The following is a 22,570-nucleotide window of genomic DNA, read 5'->3' on the forward strand; positions in this document are numbered from 1 at the left end:
AGAAATCCTATGATCTCAAAGATTACAGAGATATTGATTGATAAAGCAATGATTATGAAAATTTGAATAAGAATATTTGTGAACTTTCTAACTAAATTACCTTAATAATGTTAAAGCCTAATAGAGGTGGTACAATTGTTGATTCCACCCATAACTTTCTGAGGGAGTTGTGCAATCCAGGTTAAGAAGCACTGTTCTATGGAATGCACTAATGACGAGTCCCTGTTTTGGTCTCTCTCATCATCTGTAGCCTAAGTTCAACATCAGAAACAGAAAGTGCATTACATCCCAAATTGTCTACACTTTGACAGGCACATCTTTCATGTGCTGGAGGTGGGCAAGAAATACTGTGTCTTCACCTGATAGGCTTTGTTTAACCAAAGCACCGAGCAAGATGTCATGTTTCCAATCCAGTGCAGATTCCCAGAGATTAAATGTGTTTCATTTAACCAACAGCCAAAGACATCGTAGGGTTTATTCCTCACTCGGGATAGCAACGTAAAGTCATCTGGAAGTGGAGAGCAAAGGGAAGAATAATGGGAAAGTGTGAAAAATGCAGCATTCATTAAATTATACAATTGTATCCCACAGAAAGCGACTGTTCAAAAGAGTTGTCCAATTACACTCCCCAGCCCTTTCTCCTTCAGCCCAGTATTTTTCTTTATCTAATTCTTATTTGAATGTTACTTTTGAATCTATAACATCACCCTTTCTGAGAGTGCAGTCAAATCATAACCTTCTGCAAATAATTTATTAATCTATATTTCTTCAAATGCCATTTTACTTTCCCTTTATATTATTTCCATTGACATTAGAATGACAAAATGGAGATACAGGAACTTTTTTTTTTGGTCAGTCCCAAAGATATTCACCATTTACAGAGATTAATCATCAGCTTTTATTCTGTGATGTACAATCCTTTCTTTTTTTTTTGAACATGGACATAAAATTGACAATCAATCCTTTTGATCCACCAACATATCAAAGAAGAATTAGAAGACTTTTGTTTAAAACACATGTTGTGTGGATTGCTCGCAAGGCTAACATTTATTGTCCATCCTTAATTTCCCTCGACAAGTTATAAGGATTAATGTGAATTGCTGCGGTATTATTGGGAAAGAGATATAGGAATATCAGAGCCAGTACCACCAGGCTGAAAAACAACTTCTTCCCAAGGGCAGTGAGACTGCTGAATGACTAAATTAACTGCTCACAAAAACCATCTGAGACCCTACTATTTATTAAATAATATTTATTTATTATATATGTGAACATTTGTTCTGCATACGTGTGTTTGCATACGTGTGTGTGTGTCAGCATGTTTTGCACTGAGGACCGGAGTGCATTGGGTTGGACTTGTGTAATTGGATGATAAGTAAACTTGAACATAGCTTTGAAAGTATTTACATCCAGCAAAATGAAGGAACCAACTGTCTGTGGTATACTTCCAAGGCAGGGGAGTGTACAACTTGGAGGGAAACTTGGAAATAGTGATTCTGCTTTCGCATGCCACTCAGTCCTCACTTCTGCCCTGATATTGTTCAACAATGTGCTTATACTGCTATTCAGATCCTTTTAATTCTTCACCATGGAAGCAGACTCCTTATTTAAAACCTCAGCCATGTTCTCCACTGACAAAATATGATTTTGTTTTCTGCTTTTCCACAATGGCATGATTATCATTGATTTTGCTGCTTTTTTCTTTATTCCCCATAGTCTCCTATACCACCAGTATCTTAGCAATTCTTTCATTTTGACCAATTTAATCTCTTTGTTTTTCATCATTCAGAGAGAACTAGAAATAGGTGCTCTTTCAATTATGAATTCTGTAACTATGATCAGATCTCTGAATATCCCAAATTAGAAAATGCACTAGAAACATAAAACACTGAACTCATTGACTAGATCTACAGCAAGATGACACTGAAATCAAATACTGTCTTTTCCCAAGTACATTATAGCTCACTATATACAGTGGCATATGATCCGTGGGCACAAACCTGCTGATCTGAACTCACCAATCCTCTGCCTACAGTTCTGTTCTACAGTGAAGGCCATATACCAAAGTAATTCCATACCTCAGTAGAAAACTAGCACCTAGAAACACAATACTGGAGATGCCAAAAATCCAAAATAGAAACAGTGCCACTGAATATTGCCAGCGCTTTCTATGCTATGTCAACAACTGATACCATATGGATAATATATCCCAGCCTTGCATCTCCTTACGTTCCTGATTCCCAGCTTTGGCCACATACCTGCCTACATTCCTAAGACTAGCTCTATCTGAAAGCCCAAGTATACTGTCTTCCAAATCCTCCAAATTCACTGTAAAAGTGAGCCAACTTCATGTATTCTCCCAGACATAACACTGGTGTCTGATGTCTAGCAGGCCACTTTGCTCCTAAGCTAAATATCAATCTCCCAAAGTATGCACCCTGAACAGAGATCTATTATGCAAGAGGTTACCAAGCAGTTCTGTACTGTATCCCCTTGTATCTCCTGTACTGTGTCCCCTTGTAAAGAGACCAGTATTGTAACTCCTGGCCTTCCACTCTCTGCACATTAATCCCAACCTCACCATCAAACCTGGAGACAAGGGCAGGGTTGTTGTGGTCTGTCTCACTGAACTTTAGCTGGCTGAAGCCAGACAACTCTCAGACACATCCTCTTACTTACCTCTCCTACAAGACCCCACCAAAACTCAAACAACCACTATATTACGCATTATCTCTGAACTCATCACTTCTGGTCATCTCTCTAGCACAGCCTCCAACCTAATTGTTTCCCAACCCTGCACTGCCCGTTTCCATCTCCTTTCCAAGATCCACAAACCCAATTGTCCTAGCAGATCCATTGTTTCCGCATGGTCCTGACCCACCACACTAGGGTCCGCTTACCATTCCATTTTGTCACCTGGTCCCAACCCTCCCCACTTACATCTGGGATACTTCAGATGCCCTTCATCTCTTCAACAACTTCGTTCTCTGAATTTGACTGCCTCATCTTTACCATGGACATCCAATCACTATACATTTCCATCCACCATATCGAAGCCCTCAAAGCCCTTAGTTTATTTCTGAAAAAAGATCCAACCAGTCTCCCTTCACCACCATTCTCCTCCATCTGGCAGAATGTCCTAACCCTCAATAACTTCTCCTTTGACATTCCACTTTCTTCAACTTAAAGGGGTAGCCATGGGTCTCAGCTATGCCTAACCTTTTGTTGGCAATCCATGCTACAAGCCTATACAAGCAAGGTCCCTCAACTCTTCCTCCACTACATCAATGACTACTTTGGTGCTGCCTCATCCACCCTTGAAGACTTTATCCATGTGCTGCCAACTTCCACCCTGACCTCACATTCACTTGGTCCATTTCTAGCAACACCCTCCTTTAGCTCAATCTCTCCATCTCCATTTCGGGAGACAAACTCTTGATAGACATCTTCTACAAACCCACAAACACACACAGCTACCTCGACTACACTTCTTCACATCCTGTCCTCTGCAAGGATTTGATTCCTTTTTTTCAATTCCTCCATCTTTATGCAACTGCTCCCAGGACAAGGACTTCCATATCAGATGTCCACCTTCTTCAAACAATGTGTCTTTCCCTCTACCATCATCAATTCGGCCCACACCCACATACCTCCACTATCTGCACATCTGCCTTGGCCCTCTACGCCAGCATGCTCAACAAGGATTCCCCTTTTCGTCACCTACCATCCCACCAGCCTTCGCGCCCAATGCATCATCCTCCACCATTTCTGCTACCATTCACATACCATTCACATACAATTACACCTTGACCGCAGGAGATGCTCCACTTGCGCCAACACCTTCTCCTTCACCACCACTCGGGGCCCTAAGCACTCTTTCCAATGTGAAAGAAAATTTCACTTGTGAATCTGCAGGGGTCATCTACTGCATCTGGTGTTCCCATTGTGGTCTCCTCTACATCAGAGAGTCTGGACGCAGACTGAGAGATTGCTTCATTGAGCATCTCAGCCCTGTCCACCACAACAGTGTGGATCTCCCAGTGGCCCACCATTTCAATTCCCCACCCCATTCCCTTGCTGACATGTTTGACTATGGTCTCTTGCACTGCCAGACTAAAACCACCTAAAAATTGGAGGGACAATACCTCATCTTCTGTCTGGGCACCCTCAAGCCATAAGGCATTAACCTAACCACCCGTCTCCTTTCCTCTTTCTCTCTCTTTTCCCTTTTCTCTCTGTCTTTCACAGAGCCAAAATCAATTCTCACTAATTCTTCATTAGTACTCTTATCATATCCAATTAACACTTTTTGTCTGTTGATCTATACTCTTTCTCCTTTCTTTCCCCAGCCTTTAATTCAGATGCTTGTTTATTTGCACTCATACCTTGAGGAAGGGTTCAGGCCCAAAATGTCGGTAATATATCTTTACCTCCTATTGGCACTGTGAGACTGGCTGTTCCTCCAGCATTTCTGTGTTCTGACTATAATCACAGTGTCTGCAGACTTTCATGTTTCATTCAGTATTGTAACAATGTTATGCAGGCAGACTTGTCCTTATAGGTATTGTATTCAAATCTCATATAATAAATCCCAAAGCTATCTGCTCTCTATGCCAGTATCAACCTGTGGCAAATTAATACCATCCAGTACCATTATATTGAATAGCCCAAACAGTTTTGAACCAAGTACCCAATTTGGATACAGTAATGTCACTACCAACCATATAAACCTTGCAAAGACCTTCCAAAGAAAATCTGAACATCAATAGACAATAGACAATAGGAGCTGTAGTAGGCCATTTGGCCCGTCGGGCCAGCACCGCCATTTTAGATCATGGCTGATCATTACCATCAGTACCCCTTTCCAGCCTTATCCCCATAACCCTTAACTCCGTTACCCACAAGAGTCTTATCTAACTCTCTTTTGAACATAGTCAGCGAATCCGCCTCTACCACCCTCTGTGGCAGAGCATTCCACAGATTCACACTTCTCTGGGTAAAAAAATGCTTTCTCATCTCCGTCCTAAAGGGCCTACCCTGTATTCTTAAACTATGCCCTCTAGTCCTTGTCTTCCCCCATCATTGGGAACAAGTAATCAGACTTCACCTTGTCTATCCCCCTCAATCATGTCCCCCCTCATCCTTCTAAACTCCAATGGATACAAGTCCAGTTTTTCTAGCCTTGCTGCATATGACAACCCTGCCATCCCTGGAACTAACCTTGTAAATCTGCGCTGCACACCCTCTATAGCTAGTATGTCCTTCCTCAAGTTTGGAGACCAGAACTAGACGCAATACTCCAGGTGGGGTCTCACCAGGGCCCTGTATAACTGCAGAAGGGCGTCTCTGTTCCTATACTCCAATCCCCTCTTTATGAAAGCCAACATTCCATTTGCCTTCTTCACAGCTTTCTGAACCTGCATGCTAGCCTTCAGTGACCGGTGAACAAGTACACCCAGATCCATTTGCACTTCCCCACTCCCTAGCTTGTCTCCATTTAATGCCTAAAATAGAACAGTCTCACAGACCAGTCACACCACAACTCAGTATTACTCTCAGAATTATAACTTCCTGTTAATATGTCAGATTTCTTGAATCACAATCCCTAGACTGTCCCACTGGCACAGCAGATCCACCAGAGTCAATGGAAAATTTGTACACAGTTAGAATCTTGGAACTTCTCAGCACAAAGTTTTATTGTATCAGACAAGGAATACACCAGTGATCTTCCCTCAGCTGAAGAATTAGTACTTTTCAAGTTGAATATTCTCTTGGAATGAGCACCAAAAATAGCAGAGGCACAACAGAGATCCTAGTGGAGGAAATTGAAAGCAAAGTGGTTCAGAAGAATGACCAACTGTGCTGGTTTAGTCATGACTCTTCCTGATTAAATCTGCAGGAAGAGATAAACTAATCTGCTGCGGTTGCATCTGTCCACATAGTAATGACATGAGTAACCAAAGGAGAATCCTTGTAACATAAAGTCCTGCCTTCACATTGAAGAAGCTCTCCATTATTTTGTGCACCACTACAAATCTATTGGACATATGAGAAGCCCTGTGAGACAATAGGGACAGAATTGTATCCATTAACATCTTTGGGGCTATCATTGGCCAGAAGCTCAAGTGGACATGTGAGAAACTGGGCATCCTGAGGTAAGTGACTCACCTCCTACCAATGTACGAGGCACAAGTAAAGAGTGTGATGGAAGATTCTCAACTTGCCTGTATGAGGGCAGCTCCAATAACTATCAAGAAATTTGATACTATACAGCACAAAGCAGTCATCTGATGTGACATGTCATCAAAGCTTCTGAACAGTCTGTCCCTCCACCTCAAAATGGACTGTACCAAGGCTACTCTGCCAGTATTGTCCAAACCCATTGCCTCTGCAATTGGATATTGGCAAAAGCCACACAGAAACACTATAAACACTCCAAGTCATACACCATCTAGATGTGAAAATAAATTGCTTGCTTCTTCATTGTTGCTGGCTTATTCTGGGATACTCCATCAAACCGTGCTGTGACAGTACTTTAACTTTCATCAATGCGTTAGCACAAGGCATTTAGGAATGGGCAATAAACACAGGTTTTATCTGCAATGCACCCATTGTGTGGAATGGGGAGGGTCATGTGACTTCTTCATCTGGAATTTGATCAGAATATGGATTGTGGAGAGTCATGTGGCTTCTCCGCCTGGAACCTATGCGAAAGTCGCCTCACCTGCCAATCAAGTATTTGAATGGCCGACCTGTGCAGCTGATGGTAATTAGCCCGTGTAGCTGACATGATTGGTCCCCCAGGTGCCAGTTAACAGTTAGATTCGCCCACTGGTGTGAGTTACGCACGATTGATCCTCACAGGTCACGTGGACAGGCCCTGCATTGAAAAAACTTTGCTCATGGAGTCTTGTTCTCTCTCTTTTGCTGCTGTCTCAAGATCATCACTGATGTCCAGGCTGCAGGCTATGGGTTGGCACCGGAGGCATACTGCGACAAGCCCGTCCATGGGCGTATGAGGACTCTTTAGTTAAGAAGAGCAGAAAGGTTGATTTGCCCAAAATTTTACACAGGACCCACACAACACCCGGGCCACCTTGCATTTCACCTCCAGACCCAGACACAGGCCACTGCCTCTTCCATGAACCAGCTGCTGACGCAGGCACTGAGCACAGGAGAGCAATCCCCCACAGATCCGACCCCACTCCGTCTAAGGCCGAGACTCACATCCATTCCCAGGCCCGGGCCACTTCATCATCTAGAGAAGGCCCATTGCTGTAGGAACAATGCTGGGTAATGCTACCGGACCCTCTGACGTCATCACATAGAGATGTGAGAAGTTCACAGCAAGTCATTTCATCCATTACCAGCAGTCCTGTGCCCGGGCTGCAACAGCCCTGTCATATGATGGCAATCCCTTGCATATGCGTGCTGATGCCACAGACCCTGAACACTGGCACTGAGCGCCGTTGTCCCAGCAACAAGCCCGGTTCCCAAAGAAGGCCGCAGCCCATATCCGGACCCCAGAATGGAGGTGAGATGCATTGTGCCCCAGATGTGGTGGAGCAGGGCTGCCATTATTGTTAATTTGTTTATCTTTTTGCTTTCTCTGTCTGATTTATTTTCTTCTTGCCTGCCCAAAGTTTCCCCACTCTTTTGTCTGAGTTTGGGAGGGCAGTTGCACCCCCCCCACCCCCCCCCCTGCTCTTCCAGGTCGTACACTAATGGGCCCGACCCGGATCCCAAGCCATGGTCAATGCTGGAAAACAGATTCATTTGATATACTTGTTAATTGCAATTAATTTACTGTTCATTAGTGTATAGGCATTTTGTGCTTAACGCTTGCATTTCCAATTCAGAGTTGAGAACCTTCAACAGGGATTTATTTACATGTATGTGTAGTTATTTGTGTATTATTCTGTGTTAGTCCCTGCGATTGTGCCCTTTTGTGAGTTCTCCAGTGCATAAATAAATTCTACTGTTCAGTCTTTTTTTTATATAATCTTTGATTCCATTAAAACTATTATGACCACAACACACCCATTTCTAAGTTGCAAAAGAGAGATCCCTGCATGCAACCCAGTATAATAGTCACATATAATGCCCATCAGTGCTATGAACAGGTATTATACAGCAAAAGATTTATATCCACTGGCACTGAATCTCAATTGTAGAGTGAAAGACTAAATCCAGAGTTGAGTAATGCAGAGACAGCCCAGTCCCACCACATAGCATGGAATCTCACTCTCAACCCTAGTTCCAGTTCTGCTTCTGTTCTCACCCATTGTCCTAACTGGTTTTATCCCAGTTCTAAATCTAAATCAGATACAAGGCAGTTACACCATGAGAACGGGTGCCATAAACTTATCTAGCGTTCATTAGTTTAGGGGTAATTTAATTAAAGTTTAAAATGAAGATTTGATTTATAGAATAGGTAGAGAAAAAAATATTACTGGTGGCAAAATCCTAAACAGGGAGAAAGAAATCTTAAAAATTAAGCTTCACCATTTAGTGGCAAGATCTGGATGCACTCCTCCCATCCAGCTGGTCACAGAACAATGGAACTCTGTCTTCCACAAGTTGTGGATGCTAAGGGTTTACTGGTGTTTTCAAGACAGTTCAACAGGTTTTTATTACGGTAATTCAGAAATATCTAGGGGTATGGAATAAAGAAGAGTAAATGCAGCTGAGGTGCAGATCACCCATAATCTATATGAATATGGTAATGTGCATGAGCTGAATGCCACAGACATACTGCAAAGGAATAGGCCCTTCAGCCCATCATATCTATACCTATCTACACTAATCTCACTTGGTCCATAAAAAAATTAGTGATTCAAGTGCTCCTTGTCTTCCTCCACCTGTTCCAAACCTGGGCTCATTTACTCTCAACAGTTCCAAAACAGGCACTTATTTCTGGACTCATAAATTGCTAATTAATGTCAGTACAACTAGAAGCATACAAAATATTAGGTACCTAGATTGAAGACTGCAATTTCACCAGAGGATGAGCTGTGAGGCCCAATGTAGACTCCAGAAACAAGAAGAAGGGTATCTTCAGCATTGAACTGGGAGAACTGGGTGTAACTCCAGTTGTAGGGGCGCATATTAGCACTATGTAACACTGAAATCTCCACATCATTGTTCCATACCTGAAAAAATAGTGAACAACATTTTTGAAAACAGCAAGAGTTCATGTAAAGCAGCATCATGGACAATCTTATCAGCTTTGTGGTTTGTCATTATTGTGGCTAGTATCATGAATTGAGAACATGAAACAATCAGACTTTACAACTATTATCCTTCAGGGAAGAAAATGCATGATCTCTATGTAGGTCAGGCACATAGCAATATTAATGGCTCTCAACTATCCCTTGAATTTTCTTAGCACTTCAACACTAGTAATGGTTAGGCCATAAATGTGACATTTACATCCCATAAACAAATAAATAAGAAAAAGTAGAGTTAACGGATCTTTACAGATTTATAAATACATCTTGATTAACACCCTCCATAATGGTGACAATTTAGACATTGGAATATCACACAGATTACTATAAGACTAAAGGCACGGTTAGCATAGCAGTTAGTGCAATGCTATTACATTACTTTCTCCCCATGTCTGTGTGTTTTCTCTGGGTGCTTTGGTTTCCTCCCAGCCTCTAAAAATTTACGGATTGTGAGGTTGATACATGGGTGTATTTGGGCAGCTCAGGCTAGTGGCTCGGAAGGGCCAGTTAACATGCTGTATCTCTAAACTAAAATGAAAATTCTTGGCAATAGACAGCAATTAAAGGATGAATGAATAGATAGGATGATGTATGGGAAGGAACCATCCTGGGATCAACAAATCTCTGGAGACAGGAAAATGAAAGTGATCAGGGAAATAGGTTCAGATAAAAATTGAGAGAGATGAGGCCTTTAGAAGGAAGATCAAAAAGAGCAGGGTAATATTTTGGGGGTGGGGTGGAACAAAAGGTTGCAGAAGGCAGAGATAACTGGGACCAGCGGATGGAAAGGGAACCCTCATAGGGTGAAAACTGGGTTCCTCAGAGCAAGTAAGCTCCTACCTTGACAAAACAGTCCTTGGAGCAGGAGCCAAATAAGTAGCCATTATGAGAAAAGCTGACATGCAAGACTTGGTCTCGATGTTCCTTCAAAGTTGCCACCTGCACACAGGGAATTGTATCGTACAGTCTCCGGAACTCATCCAGCCATGAAAGAGCAGCTGCAAGAAACCAAATACAGCACAAACCTGTTATTCTGAATGTGGCATGGCAAAGTCTTAATTGAAATAATTTAGTGAACCATTTATCATGACTTGGTTCTCCGAGGTTTCAGTTCCCTTAATACAAATTTAAGTGGGTTCTAACTGGGTATGTCACTTAGAGGGAGCAACAGTCCAAAGAGTGTTGGAAAAGAAGAAAGGTTAAATAAATAACAATGTTGGGGCACTGAAGAACCTGCTTTCCTGCCAATGACTTGACTATAACTGCAACTAAATATTTAACAGCAAAAATCAATAATGGCACATATATCTTGAGGAATTGTTAATAAATGAAAGCAGATCAATTCAGTATGGACTGATTATAATGATAATACCTTTATCTAATCTGACCCTAGATCCTGCCTCTGGATTCACCCCATTTGCATGATCTCTGCTAATGTTGACATCTGAATCTACTCTCACTCCAGGACATCACTTCTTTTTCAGATATTAAGTACTTTTCAATTGATGTGCATTTAACCAGTGTTTTATCCCATGTCTCCGTTGCTTTTATCCATTTTTTATATTCTAGAAAGCTTAAGTGCTATAACTGAGAAAGTGGCTTCGGTGCAAGACATTGAGAGGTTGTGACATGGGCTGGATCTGTACTGGCCAAGGTTGGGTTGAGCTGAGAGTCAGTCCTGTGTTGAGCAAGGGGGTGGACGGAAGTCATGCCAAGGACCAGTCTGTTGAGGAAGGCAGTACACACGTTTGAAAACATACAGCTCTATATTCAATAATGGTTTATTTACTCCTGTTATCAGATTTTTGAACAGGCCTCACATCAGTAAAAGGTGATGCCTTACACTGTTTAATTGTACATTTCTCTTTATCACTATCCCCTGCAGTTTTGTCTTTATTCTTGCACCACCTAGTAATGTATAAGTTGGCTTCCTTGGATAGCGCACATAACAACACTTTTTTCCCTATTTCTCAGTACATGTGACAATAAACAATTCAATTCACGTCACGTGAATTACAGGGATTGATTTAACAGAAAGGGGAATGAAAACATGAGGGAGAAAGGAATAGAAGGATATGGTGATAGAGAGTATAGTGCGGCATGAGTGAAACACAAAAACTGCCTCAGAGCAGATAGGTCAAATACCCTGATATGTACAGTAAAATTCTGTAGTGCGAATGTGCAAACATTAATAGGAATCTCAAATCTGTATCCTTTGTAAAGTGAGAAACAGTTCATAATACTATGTTTACGAAGATTTCACTTCCAAAGAAATTTTTGATATTAAAATGGTCTTCTAGACATTCACCTGGAAAAGAGCAAATCTATGTCTACTCTATCAAATTGCTTGTGTATTTTAAACCCCCTTCACATAGACGTAAGCAAAAGAAATGTCATAATTTACCTGGAATAATTCTGGAGAATATGCAATGAACCCTTATGGAAAAAAATGTAGGAAGAAAGGAATGACACTGTCTCTAACACAGTGGTTCCCAACCTTTTACTTTCCACTCACATACCACTTTAAATATTCCCTATGCCATAAGTGTTCTGTGATTAATAAGGGATTGCTTAAGGTGGTATGTGGGTGGAAAGAAAAAGTTTGAAAACCACTGTTTTAATCATTCCAAATTGTTTTGTTATGTGCCCGGTTTCATAACTCCAAAGGAAATGGGCCAATGACAATTTTTCTCAAGCAAAATATTTCAGTAATAATTGGGTCTAGAGCAGTGATTCTCAACCTTCCCTTCCTACTCTCATACCACCTTACGCAATCCATTATAAATCACAGAACACTTATTGCATAGGGAATACTTAAAGTGGAATGTGAGTGGAAAGTAAAAGGTTGGGAACCACTGCTCTAACATAATTGGGAAACAGCCTGTCTTAATACAGCATCTGTTCAGTGAGATCGTATTTAAAAGCTTAGTTGTAGCCTTAATATTAGTCAAGGATGCTAACAGTTATTGATGCATTCTTCTTCAAATTATTATTATTTTTTAAAATTTATTTATCATTTGCATCAATACAAAAAAATTCAATAATACAATAATTATTGTAAGTCATACAAAATGATACAGGTACACAATCCTTTATTCAGACATCTAAAATCCAGAAAGCTCCAAAATCCGGCAAGTGGGGAGCGAGAGACGGCAGCGCGAGCCGGGCGGGCGAGAGACGGCAGCGCGAGCCGGGCGGGCGAGAGACGGCAGCGCGAGCCGGGCGGGCGAGAGACGGCAGCGCGAGCCGGGCGGGCGAGAGACGGCAGCGCGAGCCGGGCGGGCGAGAGACGGCAGCGCGAGCCGGGCGGGCGAGAGACGGCAGCGCGAGCCGGGCGGGCGAGAGACGGCAGCGCGAGCCGGGCGGGCGAGAGACGGCAGCGCGAGCCGGGCGGGCGAGAGACGGCAGCGCGAGCCGGGCGGGCGAGAGACGGCAGCGCGAGCCGGGCGGGCGAGAGACGGCAGCGCGAGCCGGGCGGGCGAGAGACGGCAGCGCGAGCCGGGCGGGCGAGAGACGGCAGCGCGAGCCGGGCGGGCGAGAGACGGCAGCGCGAGCCGGGCGGGCGAGAGACGGCAGCGCGAGCCGGGCGGGCGAGAGACGGCAGCGCGAGCCGGGCGGGCGAGAGACGGCAGCGCGAGCCGGGCGGGCGAGAGACGGCAGCGCGAGCCGGGCGGGCGAGAGACGGCAGCGCGAGCCGGGCGGGCGAGAGACGGCAGCGCGAGCCGGGCGGGCGAGAGACGGCAGCGCGAGCCGGGCGGGCGAGAGACGGCAGCGCGAGCCGGGCGGGCGAGAGACGGCAGCGCGAGCCGGGCGGGCGAGAGACGGCAGCGCGAGCCGGGCGGGCGAGAGACGGCAGCGCGAGCCGGGCGGGCGAGAGACGGCAGCGCGAGCCGGGCGGGCGAGAGACGGCAGCGCGAGCCGGGCGGGCGAGAGACGGCAGCGCGAGCCGGGCGGGCGAGAGACGGCAGCGCGAGCCGGGCGGGCGAGAGACGGCAGCGCGAGCCGGGCGGGCGAGAGACGGCAGCGCGAGCCGGGCGGGCGAGAGACGGCAGCGCGAGCCGGGCGGGCGAGAGACGGCAGCGCGAGCCGGGCGGGCGAGAGACGGCAGCGCGAGCCGGGCGGGCGAGAGACGGCAGCGCGAGCCGGGCGGGCGAGAGACGGCAGCGCGAGCCGGGCGGGCGAGAGACGGCAGCGCGAGCCGGGCGGGCGAGAGACGGCAGCGCGAGCCGGGCGGGCGAGAGACGGCAGCGCGAGCCGGGCGGGCGAGAGACGGCAGCGCGAGCCGGGCGGGCGAGAGACGGCAGCGCGAGCCGGGCGGGCGAGAGACGGCAGCGCGAGCCGGGCGGGCGAGAGACGGCAGCGCGAGCCGGGCGGGCGAGAGACGGCAGCGCGAGCCGGGCGGGCGAGAGACGGCAGCGCGAGCCGGGCGGGCGAGAGACGGCAGCGCGAGCCGGGCGGGCGAGAGACGGCAGCGCGAGCCGGGCGGGCGAGAGACGGCAGCGCGAGCCGGGCGGGCGAGAGACGGCAGCGCGAGCCGGGCGGGCGAGAGACGGCAGCGCGAGCCGGGCGGGCGAGAGACGGCAGCGCGAGCCGGGCGGGCGAGAGACGGCAGCGCGAGCCGGGCGGGCGAGAGACGGCAGCGCGAGCCGGGCGGGCGAGAGACGGCAGCGCGAGCCGGGCGGGCGAGAGACGGCAGCGCGAGCCGGGCGGGCGAGAGACGGCAGCGCGAGCCGGGCGGGCGAGAGACGGCAGCGCGAGCCGGGCGGGCGAGAGACGGCAGCGCGAGCCGGGCGGGCGAGAGACGGCAGCGCGAGCCGGGCGGGCGAGAGACGGCAGCGCGAGCCGGGCGGGCGAGAGACGGCAGCGCGAGCCGGGCGGGCAAGGGGGACAGACCTTTCCAAATAAATTCTCGTGTAATTTTATTCAAACTCCGAAAAAATAATTCTGGTACATGAATGGGAAGCGATTGAAATAAATATTTCTTCTCAGAAAAATATTCATTTTAATAAATTCACCTGTCCTATTAATGATATTAGTAAATCTTTCCATCTTTTCAGATCTTCTATCTTTTTCAATAGTGGTGAATAATTTAACTTAAATAAATTATTTATATTTCTATTAATTTTAATTCCTAGATATTTAATTGTATAATTTTTCCACTTAAATTTTGTCAATCTTTTACATTGTGAATAATCCATACCTACCATAGGCATCACCTCATTTTCATCAACGTTAACCCGATACTAATCCATATTCTTTTAATCATATATTCAACTTATTCAACATTATTTCTGGTCTTGTTAAATATACTATAACATCATCCGCAAACAAACTAATTTCATGTTCTTTATTACCTATCACAAATCCCTTAATTTCTTTATCAATTCTAATTATTTCTGTTAATGGATCTACTGCTAATGCAAATTTAAAAATTGACAATTGGCAAGCTTGTCTTGAAAACCTTTCTAACAAAAAAAAGGTTTTGATATTTGTCTGTTCATAACCATTTTTGCTTTTGGCTGATCATACAAAGCTTTTATCCAATTTACAAAAGTATTTGGAATCCCAAAAGCATTAAGTGTTTTAAACAAAAAATCCCATTCCAATCTATCAAATGCTTTCTCTGCATCTAACACAACTGCTACCGCTGGTACCTTTCTATTTTGTGCTATATTTATCAAACTTTAACTCTATTATCCGCCGCTCTTCTATTTTTAATAAAACCAGTTTAATCCATATTTATTAATTCTGGGAAAAAATTTAACTAACTGATTAGATAATTTTAATACAATTTTATAATCTGTATTCAATAATGATATGCATTGTGATTTATGGTGTGAAAAATAAAAAATTTAATTAAAAAAAAAAAAATAATGATATGCAAGTTGTAAATAATACATTCCTTTCTTTGGAATTACTATTATTAACACAATTTTAAAAGATTCTGGTAGGTAATGTACCTCTCTCATTAATACAGGTACTAATAACTCCTTAAACTCTTTATAAAATTCTGGTAGAAAACCTGACGCTTTATTATTCTGTAATGACATCAGGTTCTCATAAATGTTCATTCAGAAAAGGTATTAGACAATCTTAACTTTTTATCTTCATCTAACATAGGTTTATTCCATGAGGTAATCTATTTTCTATAACAGCTTTTTGGTTTTTGTATATTACCTCGGTACTGTTACTGAGAGAGGAGGAGCTTGGGACTCAAGAGAGCTGGGAGAGTCAAGAGCCAGCTTGAGATGAGTTATTTTAAAAAGCGAGTGGAAGGCAAATTAAGGGTTAAACTTAAATTAAGGGGCAGTGACAAATAAAAGGAGGGGTAGCTCAAACAGAGCGACAAGTGTAGAGTGGCCAGTGTGGGAGTGGTTCATGGTAGGAGAGGGACTTAGAGGCTTTGGCTCACTAGGCTTCTGCAAGCTGAGGACAAGCTTGATTCCAGTAAGGTAGAATCTTCGAATTTAAATTGGGAGGAGTTAATGAGACAGCTAGGGCAGTGGAATGTCCTGATTGCAGGATGTGGGAATTCTGGAACAGCACCATTTTCCCTAATGACTACATCTGTAAGACATGCATCCAGCTGCAGCTCCTGGGAGACCAGGTTAGGGAGCTGCAGCTGGATGAACTCCGGATCATTCGGGAGCCAAAGGCAGTGATAGAGAGGAACTTCAGGGAGACACTCACCCCTAAAAGTCAGGAGACAGTTAACTTAGTGACTGTTAGGAGAGGGAAGGGGAATAAGCAGAAAGTGCATAACATTCCTGTGGCTGTTCCCCTCAACAACAAATATACTGTTTTGGATACTGTTGGGGTGATAATCTACCAGGGCCAAGCCATAATGGTCACATCTCGGGTGCAGATGCTGGCTCAGAAGGGAAGGGGGAGAAGAAGAGGAGAGCTAAGGTAATTGATGTCTCATTGGTTATGAGAGCAGATAGGAGGTTTTGTGAATGAGATCGAAGCTCCCAAATGGTATGTTGCCTCCCAGGTGCCAGGGTCAGGGATGTCTCTGATCGAATTCATAGTATGCTGGAGGGGAAGGAGGAGCAGTAAGATGTTGTGGTCCACTTGGGGACCAATGCCATAGATAGGAGTACGGATGAGGTCCTGAAGAGGACCTGTAGATGTTTGTTGCATCTAGGGGCAGAGGGGACCAGGGCAGATGAGCAGGAGATGAGGAGGTCCTGAATATAAGGAGCTAGGAAAGAAACGAAAAAGCAATACCTCAAGGGTGGTAATCTCGGGATTGCAACCTGTGCCATGTGACAGAGAGGGTAGAAAGAGGAAGTTGTAGCAGATTAATGCATAGCTGAAGAGGTGGTTCAGATTTGTGGATCATTGGGATCTCTTCTGGGGAAGGTCTGATATGCACAAAAAGGATGGGCTGCATCAGAACTGGAAAGGGACCAATATCCTGGTGGGCAGGTTTGCTAGAGCTGTTGGGGATGGTTAAAAACAAAAACTTGTCAAGCAGGGGGATGGGATTCAAAATGTGAGTGCAGAGATTAGGGCAGAAGGTCAAAACTAAAATGTCATGTGTTCTGAGTTTGTGAGGAAGGACAGACAGACAAAATATAGATGTAGCCAGTTAGAGGAGTTGAAATGAGTCTATTTCAATGCTAGGAGTATTTGGAATGAAGGGAATGAATTTAGAGCATGGATCATTACATGGAACTACGATATTGTGGCTGTTACAGGACCTTGGCTGGAGAAAGGGCAGGATTGGCTGATTTAAAAGAAATAGGATGGGAGGAAGGAGAGGGTGGTGGTGGGGGGGAGGGTTAGGAGAGAGAATAGTATTACTGATCAGGGATAATATCACGGTTATAGAAAGGGAGGATGCTGCCAAGGGAGTATCCACTGAGTCAGTGTAGGTGGAAGTCAGAAATAGAAAGGGAGCAATCACTGTGCAGAGTAATCTATAGGCCCCAAATAGCCCTCGGGACACAGAGTCGCAGATAAGCAGGCAGATTTTGGAATGGTGGAGGAAATACAAGGTTGTAGTTATGGGTGATTTCAACTTCCCTAATATTGACTGGCACCTCATGACTGTAAGAGGGTTAGATGGGGCTGAATTTGTCAGGCATGTTCAAGAAGGATTCCTGACACAGTATGTGGACAGGCTGACGAGAGGAAAGGCTATACTGGATCTCGTTCTGGGGAATGAACCTGGTTGGGGAATGAACCTGGTCGGGTAATGGACTTCTCGGTGGGGGAGCATTTTGGTGAAAATGATCACAACTCCCTTAGCTTCAGTATAGATATGGAAAAGGATAAAAACAGACAAAATGGGAAGTGCTTAATTGGGGAAGGGCTAATTATCAAGGGATGAGGCAGGAGTAAATTTGAAACAGATGTTCAAGGGTGAAAGCACAGAAGTAATGTGGAGGAAGTTTCGGGACTGAATTCGGGATAGGTTTGCCCCATTGGGACAAGGAAAGATGGTAGGAAAAGGGAACTGTGGCTGATGAACCAGCTGAAGCAACGTCAAAAGGAAGAAAGAGGCATATATTAGATATAGAAAGCAGAAAACAGGAAGAACTCATGAGAATTATATGGTAATCAGGAAGGAGCTTAAGAAAGTATTTGGGAGAGCTCAAAGAGGGCATGAGAAGAACTTGGCATGCTGGATTAAGGAGAACCCCAAGGCATTCTACGCATATGTGAAGAACAGAAGGATTATGAGAATGAAGGTGGGTCCTCTAAAGAATAAAGAAGGCAACACGGGCCTGGAGGTGGAGGAGGTTAGGGAGGTCCTAAATGAATATTTTGCTTCAGTATTCACAAGAGAAAAGGTCCTTGATCAGGGTGAGGTCGGAATGGAACTGGCTACCGTGGAGATTAAGGAAGAGGAAGTGTTAGATCTTCTTAAAAAACATCAAGAATGATAAATCCCTTGGCCAGATGTGATGTACCCCAGGTTGCTGAGGAAGTGATAGAAGAGATAGTTGAGGCAGTAGCTGTGACTTTGGCTGCAGGGGAGGTGTCATAGATTTGGAAAATGGCAAGTGTAGTCCCCTTGTTTAAAAAGATAATAGGAGAATCCTGGGAATTATCGACTGGTGAGTCTTGCGTCAGTGGTGTGGAAATTAATGGAGAGGATTCTTCAGATAGGATCTATGAGGATTTGTAGAAGTACAGTCTACTCAAGGTTAGTCAGCATGGCTTTGTGGAGGGAAGGTTGTACATCACAAACCTAATTAAGTTTTTTTGAGGATGTTACAAAAGAAATTGATGAGGGTAGGGCTATATGGATTTTAGATATATATGGATTTTAGTAAGGCATTTGACAAGGTCCCCCATAAGAGACTCATCCAGAAAACCTTGAGGCATGGGATCAGTGGAACCTTGGCTATATGGATAAAAAATTGCCTTGCAGAAAGAAAGCAGTGAGTAGTGAAAGGAATGTATTCTGCCTGGAGGTCAGTGACTAGTGGAGTGCCGCAAGGATCTGTTCTGGGACCCCTGCTCTTTGTGATTTTTATGAATGACCTAGATGAAGAGGCAGAAGATAAGTCAGTAAGTTTGTGGTTGACACAAAGGTTGGAGGAGTTGTGGATACAGCTGAAGGTTATCGAAGATTACAAGAGGATATACACATTTTGCAGAGTTAGGCAGAAAAGTGACAGATGGAGTTCAATCCAGATAAATGTGAGGTAATGCATTTTGGAAAGACAAACCAGAAGGCTGAGTACAGGGTTAATGGTTGATTACATAAGAGTGTGGATGAACAGAGGGGCCTGGGGTCCAAATCCATGCATCCCTCAAGGTTGCCACATAGTTAAGAAGGCCTGCAGGATGCTGGGCTTCATTAATAGGGGATTGCATTCAAATGTAGAGAGGTCATGTGGCAACTCTACAAATCTGTGGTAAGACCACACTTAGAGTATTATGTTCAGTTCTGGTCACCTCATTATAGGATGGATGTGGAAGCTACGGAGAGAGTGCAGAGGAGATTTACAAGGATGTTACCTGGATTGGAAAACAAGTCTGATGAGACAAGGTTAGCAAAGCTGGAGCTTTTCTCTTTGGAGCATAGAAAGATGAGGAGACTTAATAAAGGTCTACAAGATTATGAGAGACATAATATGGGTGGACATCCAGCACCTGTTTTCCTGGGCAAGAATAGCAAACACCACAGGACATGTGTACAAAGTGAAAATCAAACAATGCTGGAGAAGCTCAGAAAGTCAAACAGTGTCCTTTATGTAGCAAAGATAAAGATACATAACCAATGTTTCAGGCTTGAGCCCTTCATCAAAGTATGAGAAAATGCCACCGAGCGTTTGAACAAAAGAGTGAGAGGGATGGGGGGGGGGGGGGGCGTTGGCAAAGGCAGGAGATGATAGGCAGAAAAAGGAGGGTGGGGACAGCAGAAATGAGGGGCAGGAGGGATGACTAGGTGGATGGAGGACTGGAGAAACAGGAAAAGGAGGGAAAGAAGAGGCAAGAAGGTTTAGTGTAAGGTAGTAAAGTCAATGTTAATGCCATCTGGCTGGAGGGTGACCAGATGGAAAATAAGGTGTTGTTCCTCCAATCTGCATGTGGTCAGGGTGGGAAAGTACACAAGGCCATAGACAGACATGTGAGCGCGGGCGTGTGACTCTGAATTGAAGTGGTTAGCTACTGGAAGGTCGCTGTGCTTGCGAACAGGCTGGAGGTGCTGAGCGAAGTGATCTCCCAGTCTGCGACCAGTCTCTCTGATGTTTAGAATGCCACAAAGGGTGCACCGAATCCAATAAATAAGTCCTCTGGATGTACAAGTGAAGTGTTGCTTCACTTAAAAAAGGCCTGCTTGAGACCCCAGACCGTGGTGAGGGAGGAGGTATGGATACAAGTGTTACACTTCCTGCAGACAAAGGGGAAGGTGCTGGGAGTGTGATGGGTGGGGAGGAATGAGTGCACAAGGAAATGGCAGAGGGAGCAGTCCCTTGGAAGGCTGAGAGGTGAGTTGAAGGAAAAATGTGTCTGATGGTGGGATCCTGTAGTAAATGCCAGAAATTCCGGTATTGGATGCAGAGGCTGGTGGGGTGGTAGGTGAGGATGAGGGGAATTCTATGTTTGTTGCATCTAGGGGCAGAGGGGACCAGGGAAGATGAGCAGGAGATGAGGAGATGCAGGTGAGGGCTGAGTTGATGGTGGTGGAGGAGGCGAAGCCACGTTTGTGGAAGAAGGCAGACATTTCAGAAGATCTGGACTGGAAGACCTCATCATGGGAACAGATACAGCGGAGACAAAGAAATTGAGAGAAGGGGATGGAATCCTTGCAGGGGACAGGGTGTGAGGAGGTAGTTGTGGGAGTTGAAGTTTGTACTATATGTTGGTGGCCAGCTCATCTCCTGAGATGGAGACAGAGAGATCCAGAAAGGGGAGAGCGCTGTCAGAGATGGAGCAGGTGAGTTTGAGATCAGGGTAGATGTTGCCCACAAAGTGGATGAAGTTAATAAGTTCATCATGGCTGCATGAGCAGTCCTGATGCCTTGTGTACTATCCCACCCTGACCACCCGCAGATTAGAGGAACACCTTATATTCTGTCTGGGCACCCTCCATCCACAACTCCTCCAACCTTTGTATCATCTACAAATTTCACCAGGCTTGTTTTTAAATGGCCTGTTAGAAAAATATGGCAGTACTGCCAGAGCTGCCATTGGTGTGGACCCACAGAGAGCGAAGTTTCAGCGCGCACTCTCGTGGGGTTGAACCACCTAGTTTGACTGTTATAGGCTCTGTACAGGCTTTAAACGGCCTGTTAAAGGTGGTTGAAAACTGCCAGGCTTATATTGTTTGGCCTGTGGCTCCATACCTTTTTCTGTATGCAGCCTACAACCAAAAAAGTTTGGCCACCATTGGTTTTAAAGAAATATAGTTTAATGCAGGCAAATGAAATTATCATAGATAACCATGTTGGTTATCATGACAAGTTGGACAGAAAGGACTGTTTCTGTCCTGCATAATTAAATCATTATGGAAAACTCTCAGGAAAAATGTTGCATTTAGAAAACATCTAATAATATCAGGAAATGACATAGCACTTTAAATAAAATGAAATACTTCAGAATGCAGTCACAATGAACCAGAATCAGAAGTGGATTTGGAGACGAACCTGGATGTCGGGGGATTGTTCGATTCACATTGTAGTAACGATAAAAGAGATCCCTCCAAAGAAAATCATCACGAGACACTCCATACCACTGCCAACAAGTGCTACCAGCAGCAAGGACATCATGGTGCTCCAGGTTCTGGAACACCTCCAGGAGAATGGTGTCCGGCAGGTGGGGGAAGCCCCCACTTTCCATCGTATCATTCTGATCTCATGTGAACTGGGAAAAAAAAACATGACTTCCTCAGAGGGGAGAGAGACCACAGATACATGAAAGATAAATACAAAGCATTTCCAGGACTTCCTCTGAGAGTTTCTCTTTTCAGATCCTGGAAATAACATTGCTGACTCCCTTCTCCCCTAATCCGGGGCAGGTCACTCCGCCTACTCCAATCCCGGGGCCTGTCACCCCTCATTCCTCCGGCCCTATAAGCCCCACACCTCCGGTCCAGGCGCCCCGTCACCACTCCTCACTCTCGTGGCATCCCATGTCCAGGGACCGGTCATCCCGGCACCCTCCTCCAACCCCGACTCCGATTGCCTGATCCCCTCCACAGTCCCCACCCCCCGGTCGTCCGCCCAGCGGCCGACAGTCCGCTCCCAGCCAAAATCTAGCCTCGGGCCTCTCCTCACCACAGACGCCTGCTGCCGGGCCGCACTACCGGGAGCGCAGGCGCGGCACGCGACGCCCGGGGATGACTGCGGCTGCGGGCGGGGCGATGGCGCCGCGGTTCCAGTCTGAGGGGAGGCTCGGCGGTCTCTCGATTCCGGGGCGCATGGGCCAGGGGCTGTCGGCGAGACAGGTCCGGGAATCACGGCCGTCTATCAACCCTTCAGAGAGGATAAACCTGAGCACCCATGGGAAACCCCGACTTTCACTCAGTACCACGGACCTGCATTGTGTGTCACCGAGACCTTCAGTGGTCACCCCGACCACCCTTCGGCCAATTGGACGTTAAACCGGATTAGGGCAGAAGGGAGTGGCAGGCCCCGGGATGGCAGTACAACAGACACTCATCAGTAAGTCAAGTTTATTGTCATCTGATTGTACAAGCACAACCTGACGAAACGGTGTTCTCTGGTCCTTGGTGCAAAACATGCAGACACACAACCAGACATAACACTTACAAACTATGCATTGGTGAGGCCAAATTTGGAGTCCTGTGTACAGTTTTGGTCACCAAATTATAGGAAAGATATAAACAAAATAGAGATAGTGCAGAGAAGGTTCAC

General features: G+C 45.5%; 1 protein-coding gene across 5 annotated transcripts in view; it reads right to left on the reverse strand.

Annotated features, from left to right (window-relative positions):
• The window catches only part of LOC138762014 (F-box/WD repeat-containing protein 5-like), a 62,718-nt gene extending 40,367 nt beyond the window's left edge, over positions 1 to 22,351 (reverse strand). Inside the window, exons 1-5 of one of the 5 annotated variants that reach the window (XM_069935184.1) lie at positions 22,231 to 22,351; positions 21,341 to 21,557; positions 10,071 to 10,228; positions 8,978 to 9,152; positions 360 to 508 (exon numbers count right to left, since the gene is read on the reverse strand). In XM_069935184.1, the coding sequence (XP_069791285.1) occupies positions 360 to 508; positions 8,978 to 9,152; positions 10,071 to 10,228; positions 21,341 to 21,533 (675 nt within the window). In that variant the 5' untranslated portion in view covers positions 21,534 to 21,557; positions 22,231 to 22,351. Of the gene's footprint in view, positions 1 to 359; positions 509 to 8,977; positions 9,153 to 10,070; positions 10,229 to 21,340; positions 21,558 to 21,778; positions 21,860 to 21,901; positions 21,919 to 21,970 lie in introns of those variants that run through there. The other 4 variants (XM_069935176.1, XM_069935204.1, XM_069935192.1 and 1 more) reach the window with 4 other exon arrangements.
• Between the last annotated feature and the right edge of the window lie 219 nt (positions 22,352 to 22,570).

Source organism: Narcine bancroftii, chromosome 1, assembly GCF_036971445.1.
Source record: "Narcine bancroftii isolate sNarBan1 chromosome 1, sNarBan1.hap1, whole genome shotgun sequence".
Taxonomy (NCBI): Eukaryota; Metazoa; Chordata; class Chondrichthyes; order Torpediniformes; family Narcinidae; genus Narcine; species Narcine bancroftii.